Genomic DNA, 19898 nt, shown 5'->3' on the forward strand with positions numbered 1-19898 from the left:
GGCTCTATACTAAAATCCAAAGCTATGATACAGGCAGGTCCCCTTTCTGTTAGCCAAACTGATACAACAAGCTTATGAGAGAGCTTAGGGTGTTTCAGACCGCCAGCTCCCCAAAGTTTACCTAATATTCTTAAACATACTAGCACGTCCATATTTGCTGAACTCATTTAGAAATGAGTTCTACAACCAGAGGCACTGCATACGCTAATTAAAAAAAAAATCCTACCCATATGAAAGTGGCTGACTACTTAACAGGAATCACTGTCACCTACTACATATAAAAGAATCCAGTGAGAAGCTGCTCTTTCAAACTTGAGCCTAAGAGTCAACCAGATACTATATGCCACCTGAAAGGATAACCACACCACCTATGAAGAAGTGTTGGCCAGGGGTGTGGGGGCTGTATTAAACCTGAATCTGGTCACACTTGAATTCCAATTACCAATTTACATAGAATAAAGAAAAACAGGTTAAACCATACCACATGGTTATAATGAGCAAAATCTTACTGTCAGAAAGCCTCCAGAATAATTAATAATAATAATTATTAATATAACACACAAATTGCAAAAAGTAAATTGAAGGGTTATGTACAGATTAAAAGATATGTAAGTGATAGCAATTAATAACAATGTAAGGTCCTTATTGGATCCTGACAAAAACAAACCTAAAATATCTATACACGACATTTTAGACAATGGAAATTTAAACATTTACTAGATATCTGATGATACAATAACTTAATATTTTTTTCACATGTGTGGCAAAGGTATTGTGGTTATTTCCTAAAAGTCTGTATCTTTTATATCAAACCAAAATACTTACGAAAAACAAAACACCCCTGAGGTCTTTTGAAAAAGTTTAAAACCAACATAAAATTGCTTAGTTTTGGGCCATTCTTGGCTCCTGAACATGTTAAGCTGGTATACACTTTCTTTCCTAGTCCATAATATTATAGCAAAGTTAAGATAAAACACAGCCTAACTGTGGGAATCACTTGTTTTGCTAATAAAAGCAGAACTAAACTAGTTCAAGTAGCTGAACGAGGGGATATTTGTTCTCCACCTTCACACAGAGAGATGGCCAATGCCAAAGGAAATACAACACTAGAGGATACAATTTAATGCTTCATTTCAATCTAAAAATGTTCTATTTGATTCTTCAAAATGAAAATGATTCCAATGTCCATAACTAGCCCTACGTAAAAACAGTTCCAATCACTATGCTGTTAAGTGATCCCCAGGACCTGATTTTGAATTCAATTGAAGGCAGGAAAAGCACCCAAACTAGCTTGGCTTATATAGCCCGTAAGTAAAAGACTGCCAGCGTCTGTGGGCTCAGATTGCCTGTTTCTAGCACAGCTGTGCCACTTCCTTGACATACGAGCTTTGGCAAGTTTCCTAACATTTCTGTACCTCTGATGTTCATCCATAAGATGGGGATAAAGGTACCTGCCTCTAAAGGTTGTCAGGAGTATGAAATGAATACACATAGAAACGTACAGGTGACTAGTGCAAAGCAATATTCAATAAATATTGGCGCTATATGTTGCTCTGAATTCAGAAGCAGGAAAACTGATGTTAAATCTTTACTCTGATGAAAATGTAACAATATACTTTCAGATGCTAGAAAGATGTTTTCTCATATTTAACTCTTTATATTAAAACTTTACTCTGATGAAACTATAACACATTAAAACTTCACTCTGATGAAAATATAACAATATACTTTCAGAGACTAGAAAGACGTTTTCTAATGGCTGTGAAACAAGTAGCACTAACAATACTAAAACTGAATGCAAGACTGAAGTTATTATAGATAAAAGAACAGTCACTGGGTACTTATTTTGAAAATTTTTCCAATTTAGGAAAAGTTAAAAAAAAAAAAATCAAACCCAGGGTGAAACCTGTCCTTAGTGTTTAAGATTTCACACTGATTTGTATTACCAAAAATAAAGGATAGAGAATTATAGAAAATGTCTGTTTTAAAATATACAACGAAATACTCTGGAAGTGATTCTTAAAAATATGTACTATAAGCCAGACAAATGCAAAAAAGTGAAGCAAGATGAGCTATTTTTCTGGTCATAAAATATTTATTAAGGTATACTTTGGGGAATATAGTGAATATAAAATTTAGGATCACAATATGAAGCAATTTCAGTCCTCTCAAAAGTCAGCCCAGCCCTCAATGCTCTGCAGATGTAAAACCACTGGTGAGACTTACTAAAAGCAGTTTGACTAGTACAGAAGAGGCTTTTCATGAACATTTACAACTAGAGCATCTGAATACCTCTTTTAAGTGCAAAACCACACCACATTACACTAATGCAGCAACAATGCATTCATATTGTTTTCATTAGTCATTAGTAGTCAACTTGCATAAAACACCAGAAAAAAGCACAATGGAGCTCACAAAATGGGCTAAAAAAATGAACCTGTCCTTGCAAAACACATTGTAATGGAAGAAGACATTAAAAATGTATTATGCACAATACAGAAGCTGCGTTCCAAAGATCTTGAGTGTCATTTCCTCTGTAAAATCAAATTACACAAACCAGGCACAACTAATATTTGGGAGGCAGTGCGTAGCTAAAATTTCATTTAACTAATTACTCAATGACTTAAAAAATCCCCATAAGTCTTTTCTGTCCTGAGGTAGTTGCAAAATAAATCATAACTTGGATATCAACTAGAGCTGAGGCTTTGACTTTTTACTCATTTAAAACTAGTTGTTACTGACAGGAACTACCTTTTGATATTTAAAAGACAGCTGAGAAATGGGCCTCTTACTACACACACAAGATAATGGCTATGTAGGAAAGAGGATTAGCTGCTTCAGAACATGAGAGTTATGGTCCACCATTGCGCTTCCACCCTCCCCGCCCCCTCCCCCCAACGATTTTAGATTCTTTATTGTCCAAAAAGCCATCAAGAGCAACACAGTAGAAGTAGACAAATCATCGTCCTTTGCTGTAGCCAGGGAAGAAAAGCTCAAGTAGAGTCTGCAGAATCTCATTGGGAATCATGAGATAATTCTGGCCAAGATCATGCCGGCAAGCAGGGCAGGAGAAAACTTGAGCCTTAAAGGAGCGCTGTAAGCAATCCTAAGGCAAAATCAAAAAACAAATAAAAACATACCCAATTTCATAAGAGTAGTAATATGCAGAAAAGTCAACAACTTATGCTTTTAAATAGGAACTAGAAACTTAAGATGAATAACTGTAAAAGCCTGAATCTGCACTATGAAAACTAGTCTACAGACATGGCTTCGAGTTCCACTTCTAGCACATATTGTGAGACTTAAGGTAAATGACTTTTGTGTCTTTTAATTTCCTCGTCCAATAAAATTAGAGTGTCAGAATTTATGGATAGTTTCCACTAGACTCATCTTCTAGGTTAGATTTTAATCCTGTTCTTTCATGGCAGAATACCTGAAAAAACACTTAGGATTCCCCTGGTTAGAATTAGATTTGATTTCATCAAATCACTTAAATGTAGAATATGTCTTCCAGAAATATATAGGTCAGGCACAAACATATGCAGAAGGTTTACTTCCATTTTACAAAATGAACTTCCATTTTACAAAAGAAACTGAAGTTCAGAAGTTAGGTCAGGGCACACAACCACTGAGCAGTAGAGCAGGATTCCACCTTGGTGTGACTAAAACTCAGTTTTTCCCTTTACACCACACTAATAACATTCAGCTCCTCTGGGCATGCTGCCAGACAGAATCTGTTTTAGATTCTATTATGTGGTTAGAATTCAGTTTGCACTATAATATATGAAACATACATAAGCTCTAACATAGAAAACATCAACACCTTACTTTCTTATCCATTTCAACCTCTCCTCAGTAATTCCAAACATGACAGAATACCTCAACTATATGTATTTAACTATTACTCTAGAATTAAAACACGCATTACTGCCAAAATGTAATGAAATGTTTAACTTACAAGGTTCCACAACTGTTCTGCTGCATGGAAAAATGCTTTACATGCTAAAAACATGTCTAGAGGTTAGTGTACCCTCTTGTCCTAAACAAGGGAAAATGAGAAAAGAAATCTACTTACTTTACAGACATTATGAAGGCAATCTGTTGTCACAGGCTGGTAAACTAGCTCCTGGCAGCAGACACACATAAAAGATTGTTCCAATTTTTTCAGAAAATTCTAGAATGGTACCCAAGGGAAGGAAAAAAAGGTTAGCATTTCATAAAATATAATTAAGATTCTAAGTAATTAGGGGAAAAAAATGTCTGTCACTATAACACATTTTGTATTAAAAAAAAGGGATGATAACCATAAACAAACATATAAAACTAAAGAAACTCCATTCCATTAAGATATACACATTAATTTTAAATCCTAGAACTGGACTGGGAGAGGTACAAAATCAAAATATGTGGTATTAAAAAGTGAACGTTCCCATTAAACCTCCTATTCCAGAGATTACTGTTTTTCCCTTTAAAACAATCATGGACATATTAACAAACTGGGATTTAAATAAAAACTTGAAAGAAAAAAAAATCATGGACAGCTTGTCTCAGTCATTACATACAGATTTTTTTCAAAAAAGCTGGGTGATATGTCAGTATATGAAAACATATCATTTATTCAATCTTCTGCTGTTGTGAAACCTCAATATATATATATTTTTTAAAAATTTTATTTATTTGACAGAAATCACAAGTAGAGAGGCAGGCAGAGAGAGGGTGAGGTAGGCTCCCTGGCGAGCAGAGAGCCCAATGTGGGGCTCGGTCCCAGGACCCTGGGATCATGACCTGAGCTGAAGGCAGAGGCTTTAACCCACTGAGCCACCCAGGTGCCCCTAAACCTCAATATTTTTTGAGCTAAAAAAATAAAAGTACTAATACTCTGTACTATTTAATACTCTGAAGAATCAACACATTTATTTTCCTAGAATTATTTTCTGTGGTATTTTACTTCAATCTAAAAATCCCTATTTCCCTGATGCCAGTGTTTACTCAAATTGGGACTAAATCATAAAAGAGCCATCTTGGGGTTCTTGGTTAGTACAGTTAGTTAAGTGTCAACTCTTGGTTTCTGCTCAGGTCATGATCTCAGGGTCCTGAGATCAAACCCCATATCAGGCTAAACTCAGTGAGGAATATGCTAAAGTTTCTCTCTCCCTCTGCCCTTCCCTGTGCTCTCACACATTCTCTTTCTCTCTTAAATAAATTAAAAAAAAAAAAAAAAAAAAAGGTGTTTGATAAATCTCACCCATTTCTAAAAGTTTAAGAATTAGGGGCACCTGGCTACCTCAGTCTGTAAAGCATGAGCCTCTTGATCCCAGTGTTGTGAGTCTGAGCTCCACACTGGGGGTAGAGATTATGCAAAAATAAATGAATGAATGAATGAATGAATGAATAAACTAAAAAAAAAAAAAAAAAAATGAATAAACAGGGATGCCCGGCTGGCTCTAGCTCAGTCAGTAGAGCATCTGACTCTTGATCTCATGGTTCTGAGTTTGAGTCCCATACTGGGAGTAGAAATTACTTAAAAATAAAATCTTAAAATATGTATAAATATATATAAATGAATATATAAATAAACAAATGGATGTTTAAAAATTGTACCAGGGAAGATTCTTCCTTAATATTGATGACTATTTCTCAAATAAAAAGCAACACAAAAACTGAGAGTTCTCTCTAAATTTAGACAGAAAACTAACCCCATTTCAGACACATGAGAAGTTCTGGCTAACAAATGGACAGAAATAAAGGGAAGAAATTACTAGAAGATGACAGGATAAAAATTCAAGAGAGGATACTAAAGCTCACCCATAATAGCTGCACGGAGGGAAAAACCCAGAAAAGTAACTGTATTACAGCTAATTAGGGGTTACTATCTAATAAAATGTGACATTCTAATTTTAAGCAAAATTAAAGACATAATAAAAGCAAGTGAACAAAGAAGGAATAGACAATTCACATTTGAAAATTCCAGCTTCTGGAACTGGATAAGAAAGCTTTGTTTGCAAAATACAGCTTAACACAAAATCAACCCATCCATTGTAATTTCTTTTCACTTTAAAATTTCATGATGATTAAAAAAAAATAATTCATGATTATTAAAAAATGGGAAAAAATCTAAAACATATAAACTATTGAAATAAAATTTTTTTAAAAAAGATTTTATTTATTTATTTGACAGAGATCACAAGTAGGCAGAGAGAGAGGGAAGCAGGCTCCCTGCTGAGCAGAGAGCCCGATGCAGGGCTCGATCCCAGGGCCCTAGGATCATGACCTGAGCTGAAGGCAGAGGCTTTAACCCACTGAGCCACCTAGACGCCCCATAAATAAAAAAAATTTTTTAACCGCTAGGTTAAACACGTGCTGAATTGCTTAAAATTTACACCATCAGATAATCTTGAACTATAGCAAAAAATTTCCCGATGGGTTTTAAATTGTGTTATACAAACTGAAAATTCTTCCCATGTACAGTGCCTTCAACATAAATGAGTAAGTTCAGGCACAGAGAAGTCAAAACCAATAACTAAGAGGCCTAAAATCAATTTAAATGCATTTAGGTATTACTTTAGATTACTTCTGAAAGGTAGTGGCACTGGCTGAGAGGATTACATAAAAACATCAAGTTTTGACTGATTTGCAGAGAATATTATTTTTCACTATTTGTTAATATTAGAACATTATTATTTAAAAAACCTTTACATACTGGACCTTCCGCAAGAGATGCAAGCACTTCATCCCACAGCTTCTGGTTTTGGTGATCTTCTCTAATTAGATGTTGTTGTTGAGGGGTTAGTTGGAAAGCCTCAACTGGTTCTGCTGCTGAATCTGGTGTTTTTAACACTTTGGAGGCACTTGGACAATCACCTAGATTTATTTAAAAATATATAAGCAGACTTATGAGTGATTCCAAGCAGAACTATGAGATCAAAGAGTTAACTGGCACCAGTAATGTTTAGCATGAAGATAACCTGCATAATAAGGCAGCATTTAACTTCCCTTGATTTCAGAACACGATATCTGCTACTGTTTTGGCTCTGACACTACTAAAATATACAGTAAGTCCCATGTCTCTCCACCACTCCCAAATATCGCATTTAATTTCTTATGAGTTTCTCAATTTATTCTCTTAATATTTTTATTAGTAACTATGTTTTTAGGACTTATGTCTGCAATCATTACCTACCATCTGCAGTCGGCCTTTTTGAGGCTCCACTGGCCTGCTTCTTTGACTGTCCTTTAGTCTTCTTCCCTTCCTTATCTGAAGGGTAACCTACTGGATACTGATGGGGGAAAAAGCACAATATAGATTAAAGCTTCACAAAGAAGTGGGGGAGGGCGGTTTCTAGATGCTGCTGAGAAATTTATAAAGGGGGAGGTGAAGAGTCTATATTTTTCCTAAACTGAGAGACTTCTATAAAGGAAACAAACACTTAAAGGACAGAAAGAATATTAAAATCCCCAATTCAGTGTAAAACCATGTGGTTATAACTGTTAAGACATTTCTATCTTATAAAATAATGATCTTAGTTTCAGATCTAAAAGAGGAAAGTCAAGTTTTGAGGAGATTTGACTAGGTGGGTTAAAAAGTTTAAGGAAGAGAACAATCTAGATATGAAAGTAAGTGAAGATCAACCACAGATGACAGTACAGTACTCATATAGATGGTATTACACTCAATTGTGGAGCCAATCTTTAAAAAACCATACAAACAACTCCCACCCCCCCCAACATTAAGGACTAAATTTCTTATCTCCCAAAATAAATGGGGTGGGGAGATGGGGCTTTTGGAAGACCTAAAACCACTAAATTACTGAATTCTTTATCAGCTAAAAACTTTAAGGAATAAAGTCTACCTATTTGTGTTTTCCTGACTACACTATTTTGGGGGATATGTTCTGTTGATAACACTGATATTAAAAGCTCAACATGTTTTAGGCCGCATCAATATAGTAAATTACCACAGTAGATAGGCTTATATGCTTTTATTTACAGTTTCAAATCTAACCTATCTAGAACACTGCTCTGCTGAACAATGAATCTGAAAAAATCTTTAAAAAATGGATTTAACAAGTTTTTTTTAAAAAATTATTATAAAAGGAATTATTTTGGCAGTTATTTTATGTTTGACAGTTATTTTAACAGCCGATGTTTCATTTAATTAATGAAACAATTAATTCCACAAGTTTAAAAAGGAAAACAAAAACAAACACAGACTTGCACTAGAAAACACACACTCACCTGCCCGGGTGGTCAGACACTTGCCCATATTTCAGCCCCTACACATGCAGTGTGGGCAGAGCCAGGGGAAATGAAAAGCTGGTAGTCTTTACAGGAAGCACAACAATGGGGAATGATGGAGGATGAACTCAAACCATGCTCTGAAGTCAGTGTCAGGGACAAAGTCTAGGGTGCATAGGCAGTGGACGGGGAATGTAGCCATACCATCCATTATGCACACAAAACCAACAGTCTTATATGGGTTAACAGCTGAACATGGGCAAAGGGGGAAAAAAAAAGGCAAAGCACTAAAGGTGGTGACAGGACAGGGAAGCAGCTTTGAGGGGGAAGAGAAAAAAGGGGTGAGGAAAAGTGAGAAGGGTAGGAAGCAGACCACTCTTACAAGCCACCTCCCCCTTCCCCTACCAGAGACACACCCCCTGTGCCCTCTAGGATAAACTTCCCTTCTTAAGGCCTCCTTTATGTAAATTTTATGTATCCCTCTCCCTCATTCTTCAAGTCATTTCCAAATTGAATTGGAAATATTTTACTTTTCATTGAAGGCCTGGCTTTTCCCAGGCATAATTCTTGGTCTTAGGGCAATCTGACACCTAGAATGCTACCTTTTTACTTTTTTCCTTCTGTATACTTCCATGATTTCATTCCTCACCCCTTAAAGTTCACTGATCAATTGTCAAGAGTTGTATCCTGTGTTAAGGCACAAAGATACTACAGAGGTATGCATTTTTATGAACATACAAGTAGCCTAGACAAATGTAATCTAACCTGTAAACGTAGACATAATCTCCTTGACCGTTCTATTCCTTCTGAGGTCCAAGGAGCAGGTTCAACATCATCTCTTCTTAAAAGGTAGCGCCAAACCAAGAATCCATGGCTTGATGAAATTTCTGGCCAGTATTTCACCACCTAAATCACAATATTTTGTAGTAGTTTGAGATTTAATCCTTAAACTTATATTAATAGTTTCAGTACACTTGAGTGAACTAAATGCAACTTCAAAAGATACTTGCTTTGTCACAGAAACAATAAATAAAAAATATTCACTAATTGTTTTGACTTTATTTCCCAAGTTAGGTCCCATATAAGTACACATTGCTACAAATTTGAAATATTAACAAGATTATGGTCACAAATAAATTCCTGCATAATAGATAAAAATGGTGGCAGTAAACATTTCTATTTTTTAAAAAAAGAAAACAACCTATTTTACAAATTATTACGTGCCTGGCTTTGAAAATCTATTACAATTAAAATATTTGTAAAGATATAAGAATCAGTATCTACAATGGTCACATTTAAATAGTTTTATCACAGAGAATATATACTTATAAAAAGTTTAACTCAAAATATAATATAACTCTGCCCTTATGGACTTCAAATAAGCATTAAAAGAAAAGTATCAAAGTTAGGATCTCACTTTACATATCTGTTACATTTCCAGAAAAAGCAGAAGTACCAACTAAGGTAATCTACTGTTTCCTTTAGCCCACCCCAACAGAGTAGTTCCCTTTGGCAGCCCTGTCTTGAAAGCCCAGGAAGAGTGACTAACAAGATGTCATGCCAGATAGAGCACCTTATAAATGCCATCATATCTGTTGCCTTCTTCAGGAGCATATTTGCTGATCTTCCTCCCTTTAAAACTGCGTATCACTCTGACTGGCTTACCAGCTCTCCAATTCCGAGACTCTGCTCCAATTTTATCATCCAATGGAGCATCACAGTTTAGGGCCAATGCCCTAAAAAAATAAAACAAAGTCTTTATACCAAGTAATCTTTAAGTATATAATCGCATTATTAGCTCAATTAAAAGGTGAATTATGCCTTACCTGATGGTTAAGATTCTATGATTCTTTCCATATTATTCCAGATAATAGGATTATGCTTTCCCCCACCAGCAGAGAAGACAAATCAGTTTTCTGATGTGACCCCCAAGCCAGGGGATTGGTTCTCAGATAGCCTGTAGGGTTCTTCTGAAAGTAATAACATCTGTGCCACGTATAATAGAAAACAACTAGAAATACATGGAATTTTTTAAAAAATAACGTTTGTTGAGGGAAGGGAGAAAGTTGGAAAACTAAAGCAAGTGATTGTTGTAGTATTTATTTTTGATAAGGGAGTGAGGTAAATTGCTGGAATAATGTAGAAAGAAATCCAGGAAAATAAATTTGTCAGCAAGGTACAAATGACCTTTCTAGGTCTACTTTCCACATTCCAGACAATAGAGAATCCTTAACATTTAGAAGCTATTAAAGAACAAGTTTAATAGGAGAATATCGTTTTAAGACTTTGAGTAAAAAGTTTAAATAAAATTGAAGTATTCAAATGCCTGTGTTAAATCATAACAATAGAGATTTTTGGCTCCTCCAGATCACTATTTTTACTATGACATGTGAACAAGGAGGAACAATGAGTGAGAAGTAGCACCTGAGTTAGCTGAAGGTCCCTTAGTATGTGTACTCACTTAGCAATAATTAATCAGTAAAGTTATGTAAGAAGACCTTTCCTGGGAGAACTTAGTCCTGCCAAAAAACAAAAACAAAAAACCAAAACAACTCCCCCACAAAAACCCCACCAAACTAGAATCTATTTAAAATTAGTATTCTTCTTCTCAGATACCTACTTCCTAACTTAAGTGAAAAGACACCGTTGAGAACATGTAAGGTTAAAACACATACATAACCAATTTGGTAAATTCAGATATGATACAAAATACTTTTTCAGGGTTTAATTTTATGTAGGCTCAAATAAAAAAAAAAATTGACCTTATGACGAAATGTCTAATCTACCCAGATTTCTTAATCAGTTATATTGTTAAAGTAAATAAACTCAAAGTGTTTTGTTAAAAAAAAAAAGTTTGTAAATGTGGTCAAATAAAGTTTACCAAGTTATCTTTTTTATCTCAAAGGGAGATGCATTAAATCTCTGGGAGGGAGAAGAAAACGTAGCCAACCTTCTAGGGCTAGTATTCCATCTTATTTATGTAATACCTATTGAGATATACATACTTCATCTTAAAGAGCTAGGAGAAGGACAAATACTATTTTCACATTAATGAGTGGAGTGCTTTGGTGCTTATAGGCACCTTCATTCAGAATGATTTCCACCACTAACTGGCATTATTAACTCACTTCTAGCTTCACAAAGTATGTAGGTTGTTCAAGTATGTGAAAAGAATCTAAGATGAAACTAGGTGAAAAGAGGCTTTTACATTACCCTGAAGCTCAATCAATTGCTTCTAACTGCCCTGGTAAAGGAAGGCCAGGTTATCTTTCTGCCCTCTTCAGTTTCATAAAATAAAAGAACTGAGAAATAGGAAAAAAAAACTTCTCAAAGCAAGAAGCAGGTGCCAAACTACCTCTTAGTGGAGAAGCAAAAATGAACTAGACTATATACTTGTCAAGAAAGAGTACAATGTGGGGCAGAGCTAAAGGTCTTTCACCTCAGTTTTCATGTTTATAAAACATATAGGTATCTCTGCCAAGAGGTCTTTACAATCACAATGTGTACTCAAAGCTTAATGTATAAATTAACTGAATGGATGTCAGAGTCCTTATGGTAAGTCAATCCTATATGGTTTCGAGTTAATATTCTATATTCATTACCTTCCTTTCAATACATTTTTACTACTTGTTAATTATTTTCTAATAGATTATAACATATGGCATATAGGGTTATACCTATTAGATTCTTTAAAAGCTTGGAAAATATTTATCATGTATATTACAAGTGTAGGAAGTTAGGAAACAAATTTCATTCAAGCAAAATAATCTACTGTTATTAAGATAAATATAATTTTCAGATTTGAAAATGTGAAAAAGCCCTTTTGCAAATTCAATATACACTCTCACTGACAAAAACACATCAAAAAATTTCTAACTCCTTTTAAGATCATTCCTCCTGAAGAGATGCTATTTTGCTAGAGAAAAACTAGCTAGGGACTGGACTCCTGCCTCAGGAATGTTTTCACCAGCAAATCTGACCTGTCTCCTCTGCTGGTTCAGTTAAATAATCCTACTGTCAGAAATAATATAGAAGGAAGACATAAAAACAGACTCTATGTAATTTGGTATGCAACAAATTCTTGAAATCATACTGGTATATTCTTTACTTCACACGGTAATCAGAAATTAAGGGCACACTACTTAAAACCGAGTGATTTAGACTCAAGAGAGAAAAATACTCATTTTTACTCAATAATCCATAAAACAACCTTAACAATAGGATATAAAAATTTCAACTTTATGAAATTGATCAAAAAATTATCACTATGACAAGTTATAATGTGGTCGGTGCTATCTGTTGGTTTGGGTCACTTTTTTATTATTGCTATTAGCATGCACGTATGAAATAAAACATTTTGCAGTCATTTTTTGTTCCCATGGAAGCTGGAATATCATTAATACATCTATAGAACAAAGGTCAGCACAAGGTGGCTCTTTTGTAATGCTTTATAAGTATTTACTTAGAAAAGGTCACTTTTGTAACTAAACATTCTCTTATAACACTTGAGACATTATTATAAATTCTAAAAACACCTTGAGTGTGGTTTCGATTAAGTTTATCTGATGTTTCACTTATGCCCACAAATGTGGCTCCCAAACTAAAACCTATCTCACATTGGTGAGTCTCTTAAAAAGAAGTTTGTTAATGTAAAAGGTAAATCTGTGTCAAGTAAAACATAACTTTGACCTATGGGATAGCAGACAGCCACCTTGTCCTCAATTTCACTTATATAAGACTGGGAATTACATCATTGAAAAAACAGTATGAAGAAATAAGAATGCTTAAAAACAATTATATGATCAGGTAATGGGATTTTTAATTTAGATCTTTAACTCTCAATTTAAGATTCTCCCCTACAGTCTAAGTTACAAATTATATTATTATAATCAAACTTTTATACAAAGCCCAAATAGATAGTTTTTACAAATTCTAACAATAAAGAGTACCTGTTCATGTTTGTTAATGTTTGATCAGCCGATGGTGCACCAATTCTTTTATTACCAGCAAGATTTTTACCACCACTCCCAGTGTATGTGAATTCATCACCTCGGTCCTACAGGAAAAGATTTTCAGCATTAAAATACATAAACCCAAGTATAATTTCATCAATTCTTAATTTACAGTCAGAACATCTGATTAGAATGTTATCAATTTATATGTTCTCTCTCAAGATATCTTGAGAGATATCTGCCAAAATATCTCAAATGCAGCTGTGCATATAGTACATCTTCAAGTTATATCAAGTTACATCACTTGATCATTTTAAAGGTAGAGCTTCCAATACCTCCAAATGTGTCTATTCTCATGCTATATATTTAACTGAATAATCTCTAGAATATTATAAAAAAAGATTCTATGCACTGGAAATATTGTTTCATTTAATTCAATGGTATTAAAATAAACATCAATATTATCTTGTAGGTTTTTACAGAATACCATTTTAGTAAACATTTCATGTCTGATTTCCCATCAGTAATCAACACGATACCCAAATTTGCTGTTAAATTTCAAAACTAAAATCCTAACAGTACAATAAGTTCACTTACTGTGTTCACCCAAATTTCACACTGTATATATAGGTTCATTTAAATTACACATAGGTGAAATAATTGCCCATCATTAAAAGGAACATTGGAAAATAATTTGAAAATTATAATTTGTATAAAGTGTCTACTAAATGTGGGGAAAAAAAAAAACATGCCAAAGGAAGGAGATGTTACATAAACTAGGACTACAAATATCTCTGTACTAGCTACAAATTTCTATTGAGATTACTAAATCTCTGATTCAGTACTCAAAAATCAGTTGAGAAGAGTATCAGTATACAAATTAACTGGACTAACATTATCAAGAGTAGTGGTTCTCTTTTTTTTTTTTTTTGACAATGTTAGTCTTAGGTATATACAATACAATATATACAAGTTTATACATTATGCTGGGCTCACCACATGTGTAGCTACCATCTGTCACCATATAATGCTATTACAATACCACTGACTGTATTTCTTCTGCTGAGCCTTTTAGTCCTGTGACTTACTCATTTCATAACTGGAAGACTGTATTTCCCACACCTCTTCACCCATTTTTGTTCCTTCGCCCCCCCAACAGTGTTGCTTCTCTATTGTAAGATTTTAATTAGTTTAAATTAAACTTGAGATAAGGATGTTTTCTCTACTAAATAATCCATTTGTAATAAAGGTCAATTATTTTGCCTCTTGTCTTGGATTAAGTCATAACTAAAATCTCATGGTTTTAGAAGTGCTTTTATTGATCCAAAATGACTTCACTTTTTGTTGATCTAATATTGAAGTCTGTATTTTAAAGACTTAGGCATTAAGGAATTTCATCATTAGTGTGTATTCCATTTGAAGGAAATCTAGTAAACAACTACATCTAGAGCAGCCCAGAATGCTTCTTAAACAGTCTTCCAAATGGTATCTGGATTGACTACACAATGCTTATATTCAAAACTCTCAATTTTTTTTTAAAAGATTTTATTTAATTCATCAGAGAGACAGAGCTCACACAACCAGGGGGAGCAGCAGGCAGAGGGAGAAGCAAGCTCCCCAGATGCCTAACCAACTGAGCCCAGCAGCCCTCCTGTCAACTTTTAAAAGATTATTTATTTATTTGACACAGAGAGAGAGAGAGAGAGAGAGAGATCACAAGTAGGCAGAGCAGCAGGCAGAGAGAGAGGAAGGGAAGCAGGCTCCCTGCTGAGCACTCCATGAATGTTATACTTAAGTGCCTTTCTCAAAGGTCAAAGACTATTATGATTCCACCTATAAAATTTTTTTAAGAAGCTCTTTACAGAAAGAGAGAGGGAGGGAGAGTGCATGAGCAAGTGAGGGGAGGGGCAGAGGGAGACAGAAACCGAGAAGCTCAAGTGGACATCCCATTGAGTGTGGAGCCCCACTGACTGAGGGCTCCATCCCATGATTCTGAGATCATGACCCAAGTGGAAATTAAGAGTCGGATGCTTAACTGACTGAACCACGTAGGTGCCCCTCCACTTCTAAAAATTTTGAAACAACAAAATTATAGAAATGGATAACAGATTAGTGGTTGTCAGGTGTTAGGGAGGAGTTGAGGGAGGGCAGACATAGTAGGTGTGGCTATCAAAGGGCAATATGAGGGATACTTGTGGAAAGGGAAATGTTCAGTGACCTGAATGTATTAGTATCAATATCCTGGCTGTGACACTGTACTATAGTTTTGTAAGAGGTTACCACTGAGGGGGAAATGGGTAAAGGGCACAGAGATATCTACAGTATTTCTAAGGCTACATGTCAATCTACAACATCCCAAAATAATAAGTTTAATTTAAAAAAAAAAAAAGAGCTCTACAGAGAATGTATTTTCATTGCAGTAATCACTTAACACATATATTCATAAATCTGTACATGTGAAGATTGAAGACTGCCAACTGACTTGTAATTTGTACAGAAGTGACCACTTCAACACAAAAACTGCTAAAAAAAAAAAAATAGGGATTTGATATACGCTAGAAAAATCTTCTGTATTTTTCTGAATGATCAAGCCAGGTTCTAAAGAACAAAGTTGTATCATGACTTACTACTTCATCAGCAAATCCACCAGCAAGGACAAGAGAATAAGCCCCATCATTACTTCGACCATGAATTCCACCCACATGGGGCCTATGGACACCTGCTTCGCTCACCTATAAAATAAAGAGAGTCTCAAAATACCTTTGAATAGTCAAGTTATATTTACAAAAATGCTTCCACAGGTATTATTGAATCTTAAAAGCTGCTAAGAACTGAATGTCACCCAGAGTTCTATCATTTGCTCACCAACTTTATTTCTTCCCAACTATGTATCCCTTAGATACAAGCTGGTAACCTTAAAACTGCTCAGACCTAGAATTCTGAGTTTCAAAATAATTATTAAATACCATTTTATGTCTACTCGTCATTACAGCTCAACTTGGGTAGAAAAGACTTTATTTATCAGTTGTCCAGATCCCTTCCTATCTTATTTCTTCAATTACTGTGCTCCTCCCTAGCCACATCAGAAAGGCAAGAGTTATTTATTCTTTTTTTTTTTTTTTGAGAGAGGGTGTGTACAAGTGGGTGGAGGGGGTTAGGGAGAGAGAGAATCTTAGCAGGGGCTCAATCTCATGACCCTGAGATCATGATGTGAGCCAAAAATCAAGAGTAGGATGCTTAAACGAATGAGGAGCCCAGGCACCTCAGGGTAGGAGACATGTTAGCCTCATTCTTCTCCTCTATTTTTCAAACCCATTTTGGTCATAAATACTGCTGATCAATCTCCTAAATCCCTCAAATACATCTTTTTCTACTTTAATTGCTATAATCTTAGTTTGAGTCATGAATGCTATAAACATCTTTTTTCACTGCCTCCAGTTTTTCTCTTCAAACCCCATTCTACCCATCACAAACAATACTTTTAAGAACAAATGTGCTTTTAATATTCAACATACATTAAATGGTCATATTATATATCAAGCCCCAAGTATTATGTTTTACCCTCTCTCAATCTGGCTCCTATCTACTTTCCCCACTTTAACTCTTATCTCCTCCAACTTTTTCTTCATAGAGCATGAAGATGTCTGAGCCAAAACTACTCAATGTTACCCAAACATGCTTCCCGATTTGTTAAATTTACTCATGGTATTCTACTCCTTCAATGCTTCTTCCCATGTATCCTCAATTTTGGCTCATTGGAACAGTGTCACTTTGTGGACTTCAAACTCCCTGAGGGAAGTATTAGAATTCATTTGTTCTCTCATGTAATTGTTCTTAGAGACAAAGAAGCTGAAATCCAAGCCTGAATAGCGGAGTAGGGAAAGATACATATTAGAAGTGATGAGAAGCTAATAAAAGCATCAGAACCTGAGTTCAGGTCTTGAAAACACCAGGTACTCGAGAAGACAGGACCACTTGATTCCCAACCTCACCAATCCTGATGAAAATAAATTCGACTCTTCCCCACTTCCTAAATGGCAAATCCATCCCTGTAGTTGCTCAGGCAACAACCTCAAACTCATCTGAGATCGTATTAAGAGGACTTTTAGAATTTGGGAATAAATTAGTGACAGGTATACTGAGGGGTGGTGGTGGGGGAACAGGAGCAAAGAAACAGGAAAAAATCAAGGCAATTAAAAATAAGTAAGTGTATTTTTCATTGTATTTATAATGTTATATTGTATTTATTTGTAGTATTTTTTTTTTACTGTATTTAAAGATCTGAAGTCATAAAACATGCATATGGATTTAGCCAAAATTATAATATAACCATTGCAAGGATGGGAAGACACAGAGTGTGTTAAACCAAATGTTCATCTCCTATAGAAAGAAGTTAATGAACTAAAATATGAAGACAAAAGCAGTAGAAACATGCTGTTTAGAAATAAGGTGTATCTAGAAGAAACAACTAAAACTTTAAAGTAGTTGTCTCTGAGAAACAGGAAATGAAGATGAATAAATTTTAAGTTCTCTATAATGATAAAATTACCATTCTAAAAGAGAAAGTTAGAAATGAATACAATAGAACCTTTAAGAGGAAAAGAGAAATTATTTTATCCTTGGGTTATCTGGGCACTTCCTCTGATCAACAACTTTAATGCTCATTCAGGAGGATAAGCCTGGAACAAAACACCTGAATGAACTTTCTTAGACTTTAACGTCATTATTTTAAAGACAAAAAAATTTAATATTTCAAATATTAAATTATCAGCAAGAAAAATTCTCTTAAAAGGCTTAACAATAATGTCAAGTATTAGAAGAGTAAAACAAAGTGATGAAAAGGCGTAGCTGATGCTCAATTCCATGATGTGTTTCTCTGTCTTAAGCTATGGGGAAGAGTCTATCAATCCTATAGGAATCTTTCATTCTAACAACTGAATGCCATGTGATGAAACCTAGGTTAGTCCACTTAGATTCAATAGAAACTGACACTGCTGCAATTTTAACTATATCCGACTTTACCCTTTCAACAAAGCCAATTTAAAACATACCTGAACTCTAAATCTCCATGTTGATCCAACAGGAATCCCAGGAATAGGTCCATAATGATTAGAAGGAACAATAGTACATTCTCTAGTGCGACCAACACAGGCCATTCCCTACAAGTCAACAAACAAGCTATTTGAGAAACTGGTTATGTCAAATCTTAAAGGCTTTAATTCCCAAAAATGAGAATAAAATAGAAACTAACTATATGATTAACAATATATAATTTATATGATTTCATTAACATACAGCTAAGAGTTAGAGCAAATTAACAACTATATACTTAAACAATAAAGTTATTTGTTAATGTTTCTGATATGGAAATATAATTTATGTCACCACTGCTGCTGGTATTAAAATGTTGTAACTTGCATTACAGTCATAAATGTTATAGCTAGGAAGAAAAGAAACTCTTCTTTACCCTGCCCCAGTCTCTCCGGCTTTCAGTACTAGCTGATGGCATCTTTGCTTTCTTTTTACTCATCTTGAGTCTTTCACCAGCCTTTACAACTTCACTGGAATCAGTTTTACAGGAAGGACAGTACCTTTAAAAGAAAAAGGAATTTTGATAATACCATATTAAAGCCAGTAACAGAATGACCTTTCTAGGTCAGAACAAGTTTTAAGAGGTAATACTTGGTGTATATTACAGATCTTCAGCTGGCATTTAAATATTAAACTTTTGAAAATATTTACAAGGATAAGCTAGCAGGAAAACAAAACGAAACAAAACCAAACCAAAAGTTATCACTCCTTTAAAGAACGTAAAGCATTATAATATCATAAAATCTTAAATTCAGTTCAAAAGCCAGACAAAGCTGTCCAATTCAAATAGCACCATGAACTGATTTTTTTTTTTTTAAGATTTTATTTACTTATTTTTGGAAAAAAAAAGAGAGAGGGGGAGCAAAGGGGGGGGGGTGGGGGGGCAGACTCTCCATTGAGCAGGGAACCCAATGTGGGACTTGATCCCAGGACCCTCGGATTATGACCTAAGCCGAAGGCAGATGCTTAACAAGTAGCCACCCAGGCAGCTATGAACTCTAATCTTATCACTAACCTAGAGAATGGAATTATTCATTTGAAATTCTTATTATTAAAACAAAAGTAGCAAGAATAGATAATCCTAGACTGAATGTTCAACTGTGCCACTGAATTGGTTATATCCCCATCTAAACTGCTTATTAAAACTCTCAAAGTAAAAAATGTATACTCCAACACAGCTAATATACAGGATCCAAGGATGCTTGTTTATATTAGCCTTATCCCTAGGTTCTGTTTTAATTGTCTATACTTTTTGCCCTTTAGCCTGTTTGTAGTTGGTCAACCTACTATATAACTTGCATATCATTATAAGCTACCTTAAATCATTCTTAAAAAGCAAAGTATAAATATGTCTATAGAATCAGATGAGGCTGTTCCTCTATTACCAAGGAATGCAACCTCGAGGGATGTCCTAATAAAGATCAACTGGCCCCTGCCCCCCGTTAATATTAAATGTGCCTATATACTTTCCATTTCATAATTACTCCATATAGTCTACAGAGCACAAAACCATCCATGCCCACCAGTTAATTCTGAGTGCTTAATTATGAGATATTTTGTTTACTATTAGAGGAAAGAAAAATATAATTTAGTCCCTGATTCTGAGAAAATCAGTTAGGT

General features: G+C 34.8%; 1 protein-coding gene across 3 annotated transcripts in view; it reads right to left on the reverse strand.

Annotated features, from left to right (window-relative positions):
• Positions 1 to 2075: 2075 nt before the first annotated feature.
• Positions 2076 to 19898, reverse strand: part of UHRF2 (ubiquitin like with PHD and ring finger domains 2) — an 81968-nt gene continuing 64145 nt past the window's right edge. For all 3 annotated transcript variants that reach the window (XM_032845506.1, XM_032845504.1, XM_032845505.1), the window contains 10 exons: positions 18655 to 18778; positions 18239 to 18346; positions 15815 to 15919; positions 13185 to 13291; positions 9809 to 9971; positions 9001 to 9141; positions 7181 to 7277; positions 6701 to 6861; positions 4076 to 4174; positions 2076 to 3106 (listed from right to left, as the gene is read on the reverse strand). In XM_032845506.1, coding sequence (XP_032701397.1) covers positions 2960 to 3106; positions 4076 to 4174; positions 6701 to 6861; positions 7181 to 7277; positions 9001 to 9141; positions 9809 to 9971; positions 13185 to 13291; positions 15815 to 15919; positions 18239 to 18346; positions 18655 to 18778 — 1252 coding nt within the window. In that variant the 3' untranslated portion in view covers positions 2076 to 2959. The remainder of the gene's footprint in view (positions 3107 to 4075; positions 4175 to 6700; positions 6862 to 7180; positions 7278 to 9000; positions 9142 to 9808; positions 9972 to 13184; positions 13292 to 15814; positions 15920 to 18238; positions 18347 to 18654; positions 18779 to 19898) is intronic.

Source organism: Lontra canadensis, unplaced genomic scaffold (assembly GCF_010015895.1).
Source record: "Lontra canadensis isolate GAN:19392208 unplaced genomic scaffold, GSC_riverotter_1.0 scaffold165, whole genome shotgun sequence".
NCBI classification, from domain to species: Eukaryota; Metazoa; Chordata; class Mammalia; order Carnivora; family Mustelidae; genus Lontra; species Lontra canadensis.